General features: G+C 46.9%; 1 protein-coding gene across 2 annotated transcripts in view; it reads right to left on the bottom strand.

The window, feature by feature from the left end:
- Positions 1-18861, bottom strand: part of LRRC41 (leucine rich repeat containing 41) — a 19578-nt gene extending 717 nt beyond the window's left edge. The window contains exons 1-9 of one of the 2 annotated variants that reach the window (XM_019449437.1): positions 18446-18861; positions 14408-14494; positions 13439-13509; positions 4838-5981; positions 1903-2163; positions 1222-1386; positions 1034-1132; positions 373-495; positions 76-151 (exon numbers count right to left, since the gene is read on the bottom strand). In XM_019449437.1, coding sequence (XP_019304982.1) covers positions 76-151; positions 373-495; positions 1034-1132; positions 1222-1386; positions 1903-2163; positions 4838-5981; positions 13439-13509; positions 14408-14494; positions 18446-18644 — 2225 coding nt within the window. In that variant the 5' untranslated portion in view covers positions 18645-18861. Of the gene's footprint in view, positions 1-75; positions 152-372; positions 496-1033; positions 1133-1221; positions 1387-1902; positions 2164-4837; positions 5982-13438; positions 13510-14407; positions 14495-17231; positions 18038-18445 lie in introns of those variants that run through there. The other variant, XM_019449438.2, reaches the window with a different exon arrangement.

Genomic DNA, 18861 nt, shown 5'->3' with positions numbered 1-18861 from the left:
TTAGACACCCAGGAAACAATCCCTAGTCTATATCCTTAGAGCTCCATCCCTTGTCCCTTCCTCCTCCCCATGTACCTGATGTCCAGCTGACACAGAGAGGAGGATGAATCCTCTGAGAAAACATCTGCCAGGGCCAGCAAGCCAGCATTCCCTGGGGAGAAGGGGAGAAATGTCTAATCACCCAAGAACAGGGAACAAGGGTATCCCAACCCGTTTCTGGTGGGGAGAAGCCCAGCCTCCAAAAGTCCCAGCACACAACTATATTCCAACCCCCATGTTCCCAGTGGAGAGGCCTATGCCTTCCTCCACTGAATTTTGAGGTCAAAGGACTGGCTCCTTCACCCCTGTCCCTTCCCAGGGCCCTGCCCCCACCCAGGCGGTTCCCTGGCAGCCGGAGGCCCTTCAGTGTGGAGTTGCCCTTCATAGCAGCAACCATCTCAGGCAGAAACTGGGCTGGGCGCTTCTCAAACAGACGGCAGAAGGAGAAGGTAATCTCTGTCAAGAGAAATTAGAATGAATTCTGATGGCTAACATTAGGACTTGTTGCTGCCCCTCCTGCCCCAGTTGTCCTTAGCAAGGGGTCTGAACATTTTATAGAGGCCCAGAAAGAGAAAGGAATTTGTCCAAGACCCCAAGCAAGACTGGAACTAAATCAGATTTAAACCAGAGACTGAACCCAGAGGTTCACCCTAGAGAGGTCCTCTGTGTGGACAGTTCTCCATTCACTTCTTTTCCCTCTATCCATTGCTTGCCCTCTATGCAGGGGTGGGGATTAGGGACAAGAGTATGAGGGGAACCTGACAGCATATTTATCCTTCCCCACCACCATTATTTCTGTTGGCCACTGAAAGGTAAGAAAAACTTGAGTAATTTTCCCATGTTAAGTATAGGAGGAGTTGAATTTGGGTCCTTTTAGAAGGAAGATGATACAGTTTCTATAACTTATAGTTGAGGATATAAGGCCAAGAAAAGAACAGTGGCAGAGCCACAATGAGGACCCAGCAATGCCCCAGGTTCTGAATGATGAATTTACCTTGAAGAGTCAGATTCTGTAGCAAAAAGAGCACCTCACTCTGACAGTCAGCCAGATTCATGTCGTGGAAGCTCAGCCTCTTCAGGGCTAGGTTGTACTCTGCATGGGGGTAGAGGCCATGGGCCTTAGCTTTCCCAAAGAATAACAGGGTCTCCTACCCTCCCTTTATCATTCTAGCTGGGTCCTACCTTTGAGTGTCTGTAACACAAGCCCAAAATCTTGGGGAGAGGCAAAGGTAGCACTATCCAGAGACAGCTGCTGCAGAGAACCTGAGGCCTTCAGTACAGAGCAGAGCAGTGGGGCTGGTTGGGCTCCCCGTGGAAATCCCATCTCCAGCTGTTCCAGGCAGTTTTCTGGATATGATAGGGAGAAAAGATTCCAGTGGGCCATCTCTCTTCTATTCTCAGAGCAGGTCCCATCCTGTCCTTTAGAGGCTCACTGAAAAATCTTGTTTACTTGTCATTAAGTGCCTGCTATAACACTAGGTTCTGGGAAGAGAGAACTAGGAGATTTAGTCCTTGTTCTCCTGGAGCTTTTAGTCCAGGAAGACTAGACTATTCAGACAAGCAAACAGGAGTGTGCAAGAGTGGTGAGCTAGGAAACAGGATCCAAGGGGACATACAGAAGGGGGACCTAGACCCCTTTTCTGGAGACTTATCTGCCATGGTCACTTTCTATTGGGCTTGTAGTGGTCTGGGCCCTGTCCAGCCCATGGTCATCTTTAACAGCAGGCTCTAAAGAGGGAATGGATTTCAGATAAGCCAGGAATGAGTGTTGCTAGGTCTGGATTAGGTCTTCCCACCTTTTCCACACAAATGCACCTGCACATTTGTGTGAACACATGCACACGCACACGCACAGTGCTTCACCTGGTATCTCCTCATCCCCAATTATGTGGCTAGGGGGCCCTGCATTCCCTGGCACGGCAGGGTTGTCCCTCTGGCTGGGGTGGTCAACACGAATAGAAAGGACCCGCAGCAGGGGCAGGGCTCGCACAATGGCACGTGTCAGCTCCAGGATGGGCAGTGGTGAGAACAGATCACTGAGATGCAGGGCACGGAGGCGGCATCCAGCCTGGCCTGACAGGGCCCGCAGACTGTCCAGCAGGCGGAAGATGTTAGAGCCCAGGCCTATGGCAGGAAAGAGGTTAGGTCAGTCATGTGGGAGTGTCAGCAAGAATAACATTCAGAGACCACTCCAGATATTTCTGTTGGTGACCATCAATTTTCTTGAGCTTCCGATCAGATTACTTAAAAATCATTTGTCTCAACTATTCATCGTCTTGCTTTTTTCCTCAGGTAACCAGCAAACTGATGTCTACTGTACTGGGCCATGCCCTCAAGCATCAGTCAGGGCAGTCACAAAATAAGAGGATGTGGTGGGGCATACTGTGCTGCCAGCTAAATGACAGGCCCAGAGGGCAGCAGAAATCTCTGGACTTTTCTTATAGGTCACGTGGAACATTTGAAATCTAAGGGGAGTGGCAATGACTCAATAGGGAATACTTTAAAAGATTAATTAGGTGGGAATAGAGCAGAAAAGGATAACCACATCCCACAAAAGGGAACAGGATGCAGAAGGGTTAGAGCAGATGCTTAATGCCACAAAGCAAATAATTTCTTGGAACCTACTTATCTCCCCTTGGACTGAGAAGGCCCCTGTTGATCCATTTCAACTAAACCTCACCCAGCACCTAGTAAATACTTTTTTTGTGTGTTTTTGCTAGACAGTAGCCAGCAACAGCTCTTGCTCCTGCCTATGTAGGCTGATTAACAACAAAAATGTGTGAGGGGAACTGGAGAAGTTGAGTATTGTAGAAGCACAAAGGATGGGTACTTAGCACCCAGTCCAGCTTCCCTCAGTAAAAACTTTACAGCTGAGTTGTAAAGAACACAAAGGAGACAGGCTAAAAGGAGGGACGGGAGGGACTGGCAGGGAGAACTCAGTATATATAAAAGCCTGAAGGAGGAAGAGTGGCAGCTTCCAAGAACTGAAAATATTCACTATGGCTGCTGTGTAAAGTATGGGGGGGGGGGGGGAGGGTTCAAGATGCCACTATGAAGGTAAGCAGGAGTGAGAACACAAATGACCTGTAAGTAAATTAAGTATGGTGACAGGAAACCATTCAAGGGTTTTTAAATGACCTTTTCATTAAAAAAAAAAAAAAAGAAAAAAAAAAACTTGGGCTGCAGTGTAGACTGTGAATTGTATGGTGAGTATGAAGTCAGGAGGAACTACTGAAATGATGAATCCAGGTGAGAAGTAATCATGGCTCAAATTAAGGATGTGGAGATAGAGAAGTAAGTGGATTTGAGAGATCATAAAGATATGTGGTGCAAAAGAACCCAGCTTTCTTTTGGGCAGCTGAGTCAGCTGTGAGGTCACTGACAGAACAGAGCTATCAGGGGAGAAGATGCATTCAGGCTGCGGGGCTTGTGGTTTATGAAGTGACATCTAGTAGTCGGCTGGCTAAATAGTTCTGGAGTTTAGGAGAAGGATCTGGGCCAGTGTCCTAGATTGGGGAATCTTCAGCATAGTTGGCCTTTCAAACTACAAGAATGGACAGAATTGTTCAGGAAGCATGTATAAAGTGGCAGAGCTCTGAGAAACTCTGGACATTAAGATATGAGAGGTAATGTTCAGAGAGGGAGAAGAGAAAAATAGATTTTGAGATAGTGGAAATGAGAATATTTGATGAAGACTACTTCATAGCAGCAAATGCTGCCGAAAATTAATGTGAGAGGAGGACTAAAACATATGTATTGGACTTAGCAACAGGGAGGACGTTGGAGAAGGAAGGCAGCATTAAGGAGTGGTGAAAACCTTGGATTCGGGAAGCCGGTTGCCTCCTGGCTCAGTGAGGTTATCCTGGGCAAGCCACTTGACCTCATAGGGTTGGTGTAAGGATTCAATTCATATAGTGCTTAAATTATGCCAGATACATACTAAGCAATATATAAAAGTTCCTATTACTAAGGCATCTGAGAAACAAGCTTTCCTAAGAAGGCAAGAAGGTATGGATCCAGAAAACAGGTAAAAGAGTTAGTCTTAGATAGGATGGCCATCTCTTCCATTGTGATGGAGAAAAGGATGAGTGTAGATGTAGGAGAGTTTATAGGTTGGTTAACAATAAGTTGAAGTTCATGTGTGATGGCTTCTATTTTCTCTGAAGGAGGTGAAGTCATCTGCTAAGAAAGGAAAAGGGAGGATTTGGAAGTAGGAATGGGAGCTAATGTTACAAACACAGGATTCGTATAAGGATGATGACTGAATATACAGTAGCACTGGTCTGCACAGTTGTGATTTTCTCCATCAAGTGCTCAGCATCCTAAGTAGATTGATGGATTTACCCAGAGTTGAAGTTTGGCTCGCTGGGCACAGCCAGGTGGGTAAGAACTGAGGACTGCTTTACAGGTTGCTGGTCTGATAAAAATGTGGTCTACACCTTGTCTGTATAGCTGCTTTGATATGAGTGGTGGGACCCAACCTTAGACTTGGGGTGGGCCTGCATACACTATACTGTTCCCACAATATGGGAATTGCCTACCATATCTAAAATGTACCCATTCTTAAGGTTCTCACTGCCTCTCAGGAACTCCTTCCAACTCTAAAGCCTATAAACCTCATGTTCTTCCCTAGCATTGAAAGTCTGCCACTGTTTCATGTATGTGCCTTCTGCCCCACTCTGACGCAGGCTGGGCCACATCTCCAGCTCCTCGATCGCATTCCCTATTCCCCTCTGCAGGATTGGGCACACGGATGGTGCTGCTGTGAGACCCATCTCTGCCCCTGCAGGGCACTCACCATTATAGGAGAGTGTGAGGCTCTCCAGAGACACCCAGGAGCTCAGCAGGTGGCACAGTGTCAGAGCCGCCTCTGTGGAGAGTGGAACTGTGAATAGCTCCAAGGTGGAAATGCTTCGGAATCGCTGGGAGGCCTCCAGTGCTGGAAGCCCCAGGCAGCTGGGATCTGATCCATCCAAAGCTCCACAAGCCACTTCCCCGATCTCCATCTCTTCCCCATCCTCCTTCTCACCAGCCACAATGAAAACAAAGTCATACAGGTCTTCAGACTCTGCTCCAGACCCCTGACGGGTGCGAGCACCCTTCTTCCCTGCAGCTCGCTTAAAACGCTTTAGGGGCTTAGGCTGTGGGGCTGAGCTAGCTGGAGCCCGTTTGGATGAGGATGTGGAAGAGGAAGCAGAGGCAGAGGAGGTGGTGGCTGGAGCAGAGGGTGGCCGCTTGGTGCCAGGAGCCTCGTAGGAGGTTGCTGGAGGGTGCAGATCCCTCTTAGGGTCTGTCCCACCTGCTATCAGGCTCTCCTGTGTGCTCCGGCGTGTTACCCGGGTAGCAGGTGCAGCTCTGGCCGTCTGCTTGGCTTCATTCTTCCGCCGGGAGGCCATCAGGGCTGCAGCACATCGCTCAGCAGCATCCCTGCGAGGCCGGCGTGAGCCCAACAGGAGGGACCCTTCATCTCGGGATGGGGCCCGGCCTCGGGAGGCTTCTCCACAGAGGCGGCAAGGTGGACCACCAGGGCCTGGCTGCCAGAAGCCAGCACTCATGGTGAGGATGAGGATGAAAAGGGCTGACTCAGGCACAGGCCAGGAGTACAGCGACACCTGGCTGACAGCCCCATGGTGAATAAGCTGATGCAACAGCTGCCGAAGAGACTGCTGAGCAGCCACATCAGAGAACAGCAGGTGGCGGAACTTGAGGGTGTGCAGGGAACTAGCCAGGGTCTCCAGAACCCTGCGGTTGGGCTCAGCCACCAGCTCAGTCGCACCCTGCAGCATATTGCAGATGGTCAGCTGTCGGACGTGGCGGGAGCTATGCAGAAGAGGTGAGAAGCGCTGGTCACAGAGACGCCTGTCAGAAGATACATCAATGGTCCCACGTAGAACATGGGAAAAAAAGGCCTCCATAAACTTGGCTCGCCAACAGGTCACACTCTGAAAGCAGAGAACATGCCAGACAGCTGTGATACTAAGGGCTACCCACTGAACCATCATTTCCCCAAGTTCCTCTGTTCCAATAGCTATTTGATGAGTCAGGCAACATTCTAAATAATTTATACAAACTAATCTTCACATCTTTGAGGCATATATTAGTTATCCCCATTTTACAGGTAGGAAAAATAAGGCACAAAAGTTGTTACTGCCTGTGGTTACACAGGTAAATAGTAGAATCAAGATCTGAACCCAGGAAATTTGGTTCCAGAGATTATTTTGTTATAGTGACTGCCATTCAAGTGAAACATTCACTCCTGTAGTTTCTTCCATGTTTGTTTCTAGAACCTGACCCCAACTTTCCACTCTTACCACTTACCACATTTGTTCAGACCCTTACCCCCTCACACCTGACCATTAGCTTCCTGATTACTTCCCCATCTCATTTTCTCCTTCCCAAACTTTTATACACAAGTCCACTGGATTCGTCTTTGTAAAACATGCCTGACTACATTCTGCCTTAAAACCCTCAGAATCTTTCCATTGCTCAGAGTTAATCTGAAGTTCCTTAGCCTGGGAGGGAAAGCCCTGTACAATGTGGCCTCTAAGATTTATCTCTCACATCTTGCTCACGTGAATGTTTTGTTCTGGACAAACTGATCACCTTATTGACCGAGACCTGCCTTCTACGTGCTTTTCCTACATCTACCAGAAATGCTCTTCATTGCCAGACCAAATAGGCTTCCTGAGAAGACCTACTAACATTTCACTTTTTTTAAAAAATAATTTTTTAAATGTTTATTTTTGAGAGAGAGGGAGGGAGACACAGAATCTGAAGCAGGTTCCAGGCTCTGAGTGGTCAGCAGAGCCCAATGCAGGGCTTGAACCCACAGACTATGAGATCATGACCTGAGCCAAAGTCGGATGCTTAACTGACTGAGCCAATCAGGTGCCCCAACATTTTACTCTTCTTGAGGTTATTCATCTCAGTGTCTCTGTGTGCCCCCTTTTACCCCTCCCCTGCCTCTCTTGTGGGACTCTTCTGATAATCTGACTACTCAGGTGTTAGACATTGGTAACCTTGTCTCATGGTGTTGTCTCTGCACATGTTTTATCCCAACCAGATGAAAAATTCCTGGAGATCAAGGTCCAAATCCTAGATTTGGATTCTCCAAGGCAATAGTTACTGGCTTTGATGCACATGAGATTTTATCAGACTATTCTGGTACATTTAGAAGATCTCTGAATGCAGGTGTTTCTTAACCTTTGGTGCACAGCAAGATTTACTGTGGAGCTTTTGTTTCTCCAAAATTCATGTCAGCTACCCAGACTTGGTGATCCTCTTATGTTATATCTGCAGTAAGGCCCATAAAAAAATTTTTTTAATATTTATTTTTGAGAGAGAGGGAGGGAGGGAGAAAGACAATCTAAAGGAGGCACCAGGCTCTGAGCTGTCAGGCACAGAGCCTGATGCAGGGTTCGAATTTACAAACCACGAGATGGTGACCTGAGCCGAAGTCAGACGCTTAACTGACTGAGCCACCAAGGCCTGTGCATCTTTATTTTTTAAACTTCCCCCAGATGATTCTGATATATATCAGAGGTCAGCATTTACTGCTACCTACCCTCCCCACCCCCAAAAGGGCACACAGCCTTCCTTAAGTTCCCATTCTCTCCTAAGGTGCAGTAGAAAGTCTGCTGACTTTGATACAAGTGTTATCTCTGCCACTATACTCTGGACCTCTTGAATCTCTTCATCTGTAAAAGGTGGATAATATCACTTGTTTCACAGGTTTGTTGTGAAGATCAAATGAGACCATGCAAGTCAAAGCACTTTGTAAACTGTAAAATACAAAATGTTACTTCTGTTACTGCTAATGATAATAGCCCAGATGGGCAATGTGAAATGAACTTGATGGAGGCAGAGCCTGTTAAGCAGGGTGCTTATTCAGCCTGAAGCAAAGGCAGTAGGGGCCTGAGGTTTCCCAAGACTAAAAAGGCACTTCTCTTTGGTATTTGCCCTGCCTCTATGCATTCGCTCATACCACAGTCACCCTCAACTTATATCTGAGGTTCTTGGCAGGAGTTGGGCCCCTATTCTTAGGCAAAAGTGTCATTCCCTTTGCCCTGGCCATTCCCTATGACACTGCCTGCTGTGGTAATAATTGGGAATGACTTCTTCGTGTTTGAGCTAATTGCATGGCAGCAACAAGGGGGAAGGACCTCTCACCAGCAATAATGTAGGGGCATTATGGGACCAGGAAAAAATACCTGACAACCAAATCTCCACTCAGCCTACAGTAGAAGCAGAGCGGGTATTCCTGAATCCTATCTCTAACACTTTTCCTACACATTTGCTGGCCTATGCTCACAGCCTTGGAAAACACCTGCAGGTAACCTAGCAAGGCTTCAACTTCACAAGTGAGACAGTCAAGGCCTAAAATATGGACAAAAATGTGAACCAAGATATTGTGGCTGTTTCTGACCAGGAGGCACATGTAATATGTAGTTTTGGTAACTAAATATTAGTGTTCCCCTCTCCCCACATTTTATTGGTTGATGAAGACAGTGGGAGAATATTTGAAACTGGAACACCCAGACATGTGGTAACTGCTGTGAGAACAGCATGACATAGTGAATAGGAGCAGGCACTCCAGAGCCAAATTGCCTCAACTTGAATCCTAGGTCTGCCATTCACTAACTATAACCTCAGACAGTAACTTCACCTCTATCTGCCTCAGTTTCATCATCTATAAAGTGAGGAAGGTAACTAAACCTACCTACATCATAGAGTTGTGAGGATTAGATGAGTAAAGTTAGTTATGACAATTATGTCAATTAATTATGAGCAGACAGCAGTTCACTGCGTTTTATTCCATCACCACCTTTTAGAAGAATCTCTGCTAAAATTTCAAAGTTGAGGGGTGCCTGGGTGGCTCAGTTGGTTAAGCATGACTTCAGCTCAGGTCATGATCTCATGGTTCATGGGTTTGAGCCCCGCATCAAGCTCTGTGCTGACAGCTCAAGGCCTGGAGCCTGCCTTGGATTCTGTGTCTCCCTCCCTCTCTCTGCCCCTCCCCTGTTCACTTTCTGTCTCTCAAAAATAAACATTAATTTTTTTAATTTCAAAACTGAAAACAAGCTAAGAGATCTAGTTCAAGCCATTCATTGTGTGAACTTATACATTATCGAATACAAAATGATTTAAACACATTCTTTTGGGGGTGCCTGGGTGGCTCAGTTGGTTAAGTTTACGACACTTGATCACAGCTCAGGTCATTATCTCAAGGTTGTGGGATGGAGCCCTGCATTGGGTTTCATGCCGGGTGTGGAACCTGCTTAAGATTCTCTCTCCCTCTGCCCCCGTCCCTCACCACTTGTGCATGTGTGCACACAGTCTATCAAAAAATAAAATAAATAAAATTGGGGCGCCTGACTGGTTCAGTCGGTTAAGCGTGGGACTTGATTTTGGCTCAGGTCATGATCTCATGGTTCATGAGTTTGAGCCCTGCATTGCGTTCTGCACTGGCGGTGCGGAGCCTGCTTGGGAGTCTTTCTCTCCTCTCTGAGCCTTCCCTGCTCATGTTCTCTCTTTCAAAATAAACTCAATAAATTTAAAGATAAAAGATTGTTTTTTAAATTTTTTTTAATGTTTATTCACTTTTGAGAGACAGAGAGTGAGAGTGGGGGAGGGGCAGAGAGAGAGGGAAACACAGGATCCGAAGCAGGCTCCAGGCTCTGAGCTGTCAGCCCAGAGCCCGCCTGATGTGGGGCTCGAACTTACAAGCTATGAGATCATGACCTGAGCCGAAGTTGGATGCCCAACCGACTGAGCCACCCAGGCACCCCAAAAATAAAAGATTTAAACACATTCTTTTGGAGGCACCTAGGTGGCTCAGTCAAGGTTAAGTGATAAGACTCTTGTTTTCAGCTCAGGTCATGATCTCACAGTTCATGAGTTTGAGCCTCACGCTATCAGTGCAGAGCCTGCTTGGGATTCTCTGTCTCAAAAATAAATAAACATTAAAAAAAAAAAACCACACACATTCTTTCAGGCAAGAGCAGGGGAAATAAGGCACCACCAAAGAGGTAAAATAACATTTGTCTACCAACACAGTCCTTGGCCCATCCACAGGCTGGTGGCTTAGGCACCAGTTGGGGAGGAAGAAGTGTGTGTACAAACTAGAGAAGGCTAAATATTTTCTTGTACTAAACAGAGCCAGCAAATGTTCACAAACTATTGTCCGCTATTTTTCTGACAACAGAAATATTATTTGCGGAGAGATAAAATCTGTAAACCAACTCTTTGGAATGTATATGTAAATGTGAATAGCTATAATTGTTTTTTTTTTTTTTTTTTAATTTTTAAACATTTATTATTTTCTTTTTTTTGAGAGAGTGCAAGTGGGGAGGGGCAGAGAGGGAGACACAGAATCTAAAGCAGGCTCCAGGCTCCAAGCTGTCAGCACAGAGCCCGATGCGGGACTCGAACCCACAAACCGCAAGATCATTACCTGAGCTGAAGTTGGACACTTAACCGACTGAGCCACCCAGGGGCCCCATATAGCTATAATTGTTTTTATAACATTGAGACAATTTTGAACAATTTCAAATTCTGGGCTTTTTAAACATTATACCACCGTGTCATTACATTTTACCACCATGTATTTAAATGTTTTTAGAACATGACTTTGTTAATATTTTGAAAATTTGGATATACTACATTCAATAATTCATGCATTATTGAAGAAATTATTTCCAGGTTTTGATATTAAGTTGCTGCGATGAACATCTTGAAATAAATCTTCATGAGTATCTCAACTTTTATGTACTATAAATTCTAAGAAATAGAATTTCTAGTCTAAGAATATTTTAAAGACTCTTGACAATTATCACCAGATTGCCCACCAAGACAGTTATGTAACATTTCTGCTCCCACCAATACCATATTAAAATGCAAGTTTCACCCACCCCTGGAATTATCTTTTAAAACAAACCAAAACAAGACTTCACTAATTTAAGAGTTATAAGTTTATTTTCCCATTTTTTATTATTGAGATTGAATAGTTTTCACTTTATTGGAGATTTTTGTATATTTTGTGACTTGTCCCAATCTTTACGTACTCTACTGGAATAGCTTGTCTTTGTCTTATTCTCTGTATCTTCTTGTTTTACAAATGTTGTTGCAAACATTCTTTCCTAGTTTATGTACCTTTAAATTGTGTTTATTGTATTGGCATTTATTGTCCATACTTTTTTTTTTGGTTCTGCCCATTTAATAATTAACACTCTCCATCCTGAGATTAGATAACCAGTCACCTTTATTCTTGTTTAGTTGTTTTATGCTTTTACTTTTTACAGTTTAATCTTTAGTTCCATATAGAAATTATTTGAGTATATTGTAAAATGAGGCTCTAACTTGATTTTTTCCAAATAGTGAACCAGTAACTAGACAATCATTTACTGAATAATCCTTCATTTCCCCATTGCCTTGTCTCCAGAATATCAGATCTCTTAATACACATAAAGTACTGCACAATTTGAAATTCTATTTCTTTATAAGCAATCAGGGATCATGGCTATCTTGTTCACCACTGTATACTTAGAACCTAGTATAGTGCCTGGAATTGAGCAGGCACTTATTAAGTGTTTCTAAATTATGAGGTTAAGGTTACTGTCATGCAAAACTGGGAAACAAAAAGAGGCACCCTTTGGAATGGATATGATCCAAGTCAGGACCTCTGTCTAGGTGACTGTTAGGCCACCAAGCCTGGGGTTTCCTTAATGTTCTGAAATGCTCTGAGACAAGAAAAGATAACAAACATATATTCTTTACCAGGAAGCTTGAGATAATGTTGGGAAAAAAAGCGTATTCTAAGTGAAAGATATTACAATCTCCATCAACTGCTAGTCAACCATACTGCTTGGGAAACACTAGGCCACAGTGACTCTCATGCTTCTTTAAAGGTTTCAGGAAGCTGTTACTGTTTTCAAATCTTGCATCTACTTCTCCTCATGAGGCCTAATTCCTGTATATAGTGCCTGAAGATTTTGTTGGGCCTTAGCATTGTCTCACTGAACTTCAAGAGTTGCATCCAGATCTGGAAGTAGAAAAGCTGAAGGATATGGAGCTGAATGTTACTGAACCCAGTGCATCCCCAGAAATTAAATCTCCAATTCCTGATAAGAGCTTGTTTTCTTATCACTTGGCCTCACCCACCAGTTCAAATACTACTTCCCAAGAAACACTTTCATGCTCCCTTCTCCCTCAACCTTCTTGTTACTATCACACCACTTATCCTCCCATGCATAATGTATTTCTTTGCAGACTTCCTGCTAAACATGAAGTTCCTGAAGATTAGGGACTGTGTCTGTACTTCCAATATCTAACATAAGACCTGGCATGTGGGAAGTTTTAGTAATGTTTATTGAACTCAATCTGTTCTGTCACCTAGTTATGGAGCAGCAAAAGAAATTCTGCTTAAAAGAGAGATCCAGTGAGTTATATCTGAACCAACACATAATAGAACTGCAGGGCTACAAGAAGCCCTAAAAGTCATCTTGTCCAACCTCTCTTACAATGCTGAATTTCTTCTACAATATCTTTGTGTCAGGTAGTTATCTAGACTCTATTTGAACACTTAGTGATGGAAAGCTTATTACCTCTGGAATTAGCTTGTTTCATCACCAATAAGTTCAGGGTTTAAAAGTTCTACAATCACTTTGGCAAAAATTTATCCTCCTTTAGCTTCTACCCATACAAGTCTATTAATTCCTCTTTTATATAATAATCATTCAAATATTTCAAGACAGTTCATGTTCCCCAAGTCTTCTTTTTTTCAGGAAAAACATCTCCAGTGTTCCAAGTGTGACTCACATGATGTGGCCTTGACTTCTTTCTCCATACTCCAAGGGTAGCCTGACCACTGCAAAGCCAGGCAGGTCTATCATCCCCCTTGTCCTTTAGCATATGTTATAGTTACATTAATTCACACAGCTCAGGGTATAGTCATTGTATGAATTACTTTAGCACACTGTTGACCAAACCCCCTTACTCATTTTTATACAAGTTGCTAAGCCAGGCCCCTCCACCTCTTTCCCTGAGGTCAAGCAATTGGAATTTTTTAGATTCAAGTGAGGAATTGGTTTATTCTGTTAAATTTTATCTTGTTAGGTTTGACCACTGCTCCAGCCCTGTCAAGACCTCTACGAATCTGGGTTCTGCCTTCCATTATGATCACTACCTTCCTCTGTTTTGTGTTAACCTATAAACACGGTGAGCAATCAAGTCAGTGACAAATGCCAAATGGAAAGAACCTTGTGACAAGACATCAGAGCCCTCCTCCCAAATTCATTCCAACCCTGTGTCTGCACTTTACCAGTACCCAGCTTGTGTTTGTAAGCTATTCCTGCTTTCAATGTGCAAAGTCAGGCCAGAGTTCTACCTGGTGCTAACTTACTTCCAAACTGGAAGGCCTTGTCTTCATTAGCTCATCCCATAGTCGGCGCCAGATGGCTTGAGTGGAGAGGCCTGTGGGGAGAAATATCACTTTTATTTGGCTGCTCTTTGGCCACCATGAGTGAAGTACATCAGCCTTTATTGTTGCCTTCTCTAGATTCACAGGAGCAATATGGCAGACTAGTATAGAGCACTGGCTCTAAAGACAGACTGCCTGGGTTTAAATATCAGCCAACCACACTCTAGCTGTGTGACTTTGGGCAAGTTTACTTCATTTTTCTGTACCTCAGTTACCTTATCTGTAAAACATAGTTAATAATAGTTATTTCATAGAGTTGTTGAAAAGATTAAATGTGTTTCTCCAAGTAAAGTGCCTAGGAGAGTGCTTGGCACATCAGGATTAGATAAATGCTGGCTATTAAAAGATCTGTCTAGGGGCGCCTGGGTGGCTCAGTCGGTTAAGCGGCCGACTTCAGCTCAGGTCATGATCTCACGGTCTGTGAGTTCAAGCCCTACGTCGGGCTCTGTGCTGACAGCTCAGAGCCTGGAGCCTGTTTCGGATTCTGTGTCTCCCTCTATCTCTGACCCTCCCCTGTCCATGCTCTGTCTCTCTCTGTCTCAAAAATAAATAAACGTTAAAAAAAAAAAAAAATTAAAAAAAAAAAAGATCTGTCTAATGAGTGGTTTGGGAAACAGCAAGGTAAAATAGAAAAATTAAGATTCAGAAGATCTGGGTTTTAGTCTGACTTAGCTATTAATTGTGGTGTGCCTATGGTTTCACTTTCATTAGTATAATTGGGATCATTTATTTGCTTTGTGTTTCACTGGACACTGTAAGGAATCTGGTAAGAAAGCAGGTGTGAGGGTACTTTTGAAAAGCGTGAGTTCTACACAGGTATCAGGTGTAATATTTACCAGAACATTATGGTGCCTGGCTTATAATCACTGAATGAGAGAGAAAGACACTCACCTTTCTTGAGGGCAGTTTCCTCAATCCTCTCCAAGTAATATATATTGAGCAGAGGTAAGATGCTTTGAAGTATTGGGCCTGGGAGAGCTACAAAAAAAAACCACAAAATTTATTTTTTTCTCCTAGGGTTCCAAGCATTATTTATCCTATTGGAAAGGAAAACAGAAGGACAGACTTCTCATTTGGCAAATGGAACCTCCAGTAGCTAACCTAAGTCTAATTCAAACTCTAATCCACTTATCTTTAGCCACTTAGTTAGCACCTGGAATTTCAGGGACATGCACATCTTCAAGGGTGAGATAATAAAGCAAGCTGATATACTCATTTAGGAGCTGGTCAGTTCATTTCTGCCCAAGCATAATGAAGCATTCTGCATTTGAAAGGTCCTATTGAGGGGCACCAGGGTGACCTAGTTGGTTAGGTAACTGAGTCTTGATTTCAGCTAGGGTCATGATCTCACAATTTGTGGGTATGAGCCCTGCATCGGGTTCTGTGCTGGCGGCTCGGAGCCTGCTTGGGATTCTCTCTCCCTCTCTCCCTCTCTCTCTCTGTCCCTCCTCTGCTCTCTCTCACAAAAAATAAACTCAAAAAAAAAAAAAAAAGATAAAAAGGGGTGCCTGGGTGGCTCAGTCGATTAAGTGTCCGACTCTTGATTTTAGCTCAGGTTATGATCTAGCAGTTTGTGAGGTCGAGCCCCGCATCAGGCTCTGCACTGACAGTGTGGAGCCTGCTTAGGATTCTCTCTCTCTCCACCCTTCCTCTGATCTCGCTTTCTCAAAATGCTAAATTACTTTTACATTTATTTAACGTGTCACACTATTTTTTGTCTCTGTGCCTTTTTCATGCTGCTCTCTACTAGGAATGTCCTTGCCATTTTCATCATATTAACTATTCATCTTCCAAGTATCATGTGCCTTTTATCAAGCCTTTTCTGAATCCCCTTCCCACTCTTCCAGGTTGGTGATTCCCATCCTTTGGGCCCCTACTATATTCTGAACTAGTACTTTCCGGTGAACAATAGAAATAATCCAGCCCTAACTCTAAATTCAACATATCATAAAAACAAAACTTGCTCTTGCTGATGTCTAGAGCCGAAAGGCTTTACAGTATTATGGCTAAACAGTTTAGTCTCTAGAGTTGGACCAAACTGAGTGAAATTCTGATTCTATTACTTAGGAATCCTTGGGCAAATTAACATCTTTAAGACTCAGTTTTCTCAATTTTAAAATGGAAGTAATAATAACTACCTCATAATATTGCTATAAAAATTAAAGAAGATCATACCTGTAATCTTTTTAAGACCATTCCTGGCCATAATAAGCTCACTAAATGTTGTCTATTTTTATCCTTATCCTGTCAATACCATCTCTGTCCTGCCAAGAACAGTCTAAGATCTTAGGGTATACCATATCTAAGTAAAATCTTTCAAAACTTCTAGGATCTCCCTTTATCTTTACTTGTGGAATAAGTGAATCTTGATGTCTACAGTCTAGTACAATTCTTTGTACATAGTACTCAGTGTACTTGCTGAATGAAAGTATTAATTCCCTAAGCTATTACATTAACGTAAGTTCTCTATTGCATTCAAGCTCCATATCCTGGCATTCAAGGTATAACATACCTATTCTACTTGTTTCCTCACTGTATCCTTTCCTGCTGCCTCTACTCACTTTACCCTTCTCTCTCCCTACACAAAGCAACGCTAGTCCACTGCCTCCAGGAAGCCTTTCTTGGCTGTTAGCCCACACTGAGACCTTCCTCCAAAGCAGCACTTCTTCCCAGGCCTCTTACTTGGCCCTCCTAAGAGGCCTAACCTGATTCAGCTTTTTCTGTGTGACTATTTACCTAGGCTAGGCCCATAGGAGCTCGTCCTCCTCTGTCTCTCCAATCTGCTCTGTTTAGCCATCCCCTCTCACAGCCATAGGGATTCTCATCCCCTATTATCCACAAACTCCTCTCTTCCTTTCTCCATTCTTCTTAAGCCAGGCTCTTCCTTGCTTCTTTCCAGCCTCTACCTTTACTGCCTCCTCTTCCCAACTTGGGGCCTCTATACCCAGTCCTCTTCCCTCCTAGCCAAGTTTAGCATTCTAGAAGCTCCAGGCTGATAGAGCCAATCCTCTCTCTGCCTTCTTCCAGGCAGACTCTTCAGGACTCTTCTGAGCCCCCTGCCCAGCTCCACTGAGACTTCACCTATTCCCCATGGGTCAGCCTGACCCTTCTCCTCTCATCTGTTGGCACAGGGCCTCCACAACCCCTCCCCCCATCAGCTTGAGGACTCTAACAGTCTTCCCCACTACAGGAAGACACTTGGGCCTCCTCAGGATCGCTGCCCCACCCCCACCTCACCAAGGGCCTTCCCACATCCCTAGGCCTTCTTTAACCACGCTCCACAGCCTTGGGCCTTATTCCTGGAGGCCCAACCCGTCAAACTCCAGGGCCCTTTCTTCACAGCCATCTCCTCAAAGTGCAACTCAAACTCAGAATCCCAGGACCTCAAGCCTTCACTTCTGACCTTACCAGGGCCTTCCTCCTGGCAAAGGCACTACCACCACTCCCGAGGCCTTCTCCAGAACCTCACCCCCCCCACCCCTTCAAGGCCTGGGGGCCTCCTCTTCTCTCCTGCCACTCCCTCCGGGTTCCCTGGGCCCTGGGCCTGGCCTGGATCTCCTCACCCAGCTTCGGCCGGGCCTCTGGACCCCACCCCCTCACACCACCAGTCTGTCAGGCCCAAGGCCTCCCTCATCCCCGTGCGGCCAGGCCTAACCTCCCCCCCCCCCCCCCCCCCCCCCCCCCCGGCCCTCACTCTGCTGTCTATCACTCTCACCATCAGTGTTCGCCAGGCCGACCCGAGTTTTTCCTCACCAGCTGCCAGGCTGGGGCCGGCGGGGCCCACCCCAAAGCCCGGCCTCCGCGTGCGCATCCGGCTGCGGGCCTTCTCTCCTGCGTTACCTGACCCGCGCCGGGCCGCCCTACTCCCAGGCCCACCAGCCCGGCTGGCCGGTTTGCCCTTCCCGGCCCCTCGGCCCAGGGCCGCGGGCCGCCCGCCTTGGCCGCTCAGCCTGGGCACCCTCAGCCCGGAGCCCGGCCGTCGGTCCCGGCAGCTTTCGAGCTTTCAGGCCCGGTGCCTCCTTTGGCTCCGACTCAGCCCAAGGCCTCCTAGCTGCGACGCGCCCCCTCCCAGCCGGGATCCCCGGGCCGTCGCCCCGCCTGGGGCCTCCCTGGCCCTTCCCGCCTGTCCGTCATTCGAGCCTCCCTAGATTGCTGACCCGCTCCCGGCCTCCCTTCACCCGCTCGGGCCCTTCCTCCGCTCAGGCCAGTCCGAGTGGCCTCCGGCGTTCCCTGCCCTGCCCGTCAGTCAGTCAGTCCTGCGCGGAAGCAATTGGGCACCCGAGGCCCTGGTCGTCAGTGCGCTCCCCTCAGCCCTGGGTCGTCGGACAGGCCTCGGCGCCCCAAGCCTTCGGCATCTCCCCCAGCCCCTCGCTCTCCATTCCACTGGGCTGCCCTGGCCCGTCAGCCTGGCCTCGGGAGTCTCAGCACCCGCGGTCCGTCAAGCAGACACCGGAGGCCCCGCGCGTCAGTCAGGTTAGGTGGCCCCGGGCCTGGCCTCCTTGCCTTAGGCCGGGCCTCCCAACCTCGGCCCCCGCCCCCAAGCGGCAGGGCCATCTCTGCCCGTCGGTTCGACATCCGAGACTCCCCAGCCCGGCCCGTCTCGAGCGTCAGTTCGGTGCCCACGGCCGGTCCGTCACTCCAGCCTCTGTCGTCTGGGCCCTGCCTGCTTGGCCCCAGACCGGGCCTCCTGCCCTCGCCCCCCGCGCCCCCCTAGCCAGGCCGCGGTGCAGGTCCACCTGCCGATTTGGTCCCTGCTTTTACTCTGCCTAGTCCAGTCAGTCACGGAATTCGTGTTCCGACCCGACGGTGCGGCTTCCAGTACCCCGGGCCGGGCCTTGCCCCAGGCCTCCCGGCCTCGCCCCCCGCGCCCCCCGGCCGCTGGGCCGCCTCCGCTCGTTGCCAGAGGTAGCCCCTCACCCCGCGACTTACCCCACACCCCGCTCTCCAGAACCCCCATATGGGCGCTCACCGCCCGCCCGCACAGCTCGAACAGGGCGGGGGGAGCGCTGGGGCCCGAGGCCGAGCTCTTCGCTGGCGCCGCCTCCCGGGACGTGGCCTCCATGGTCGTTGCCGCCGCTACCTCACAGAACCAGCAACTCCGGGCGCGCCAGGCCTCGGGCGCCGCCATCTTGGGGAGGTGCGCGATCCCGAGAGTGGCACCCTCGCGCCGCCATCTTGAAAAGGTCAGCAGTTAGGACGGTTTCATCAGCGATGTGGGGAAGACTGGGAACTGCGCTAAAGGAACGTCGAGTCAATGCGCATTCTTACCAAGTCTCTTAGAAGCCAATACTTTACATAAATTCGTATATCAATGTATTTGGCTCTGGCGCGATCAAGGGGATATT

Source organism: Panthera pardus, unplaced genomic scaffold, assembly GCF_024362965.1.
Source record: "Panthera pardus isolate Hobbes unplaced genomic scaffold, ASM2436296v1 HiC_scaffold_11, whole genome shotgun sequence".
Classification (NCBI taxonomy): domain Eukaryota; kingdom Metazoa; phylum Chordata; class Mammalia; order Carnivora; family Felidae; genus Panthera; species Panthera pardus.
This window is presented reverse-complemented; position numbering and strand designations above follow the sequence as displayed.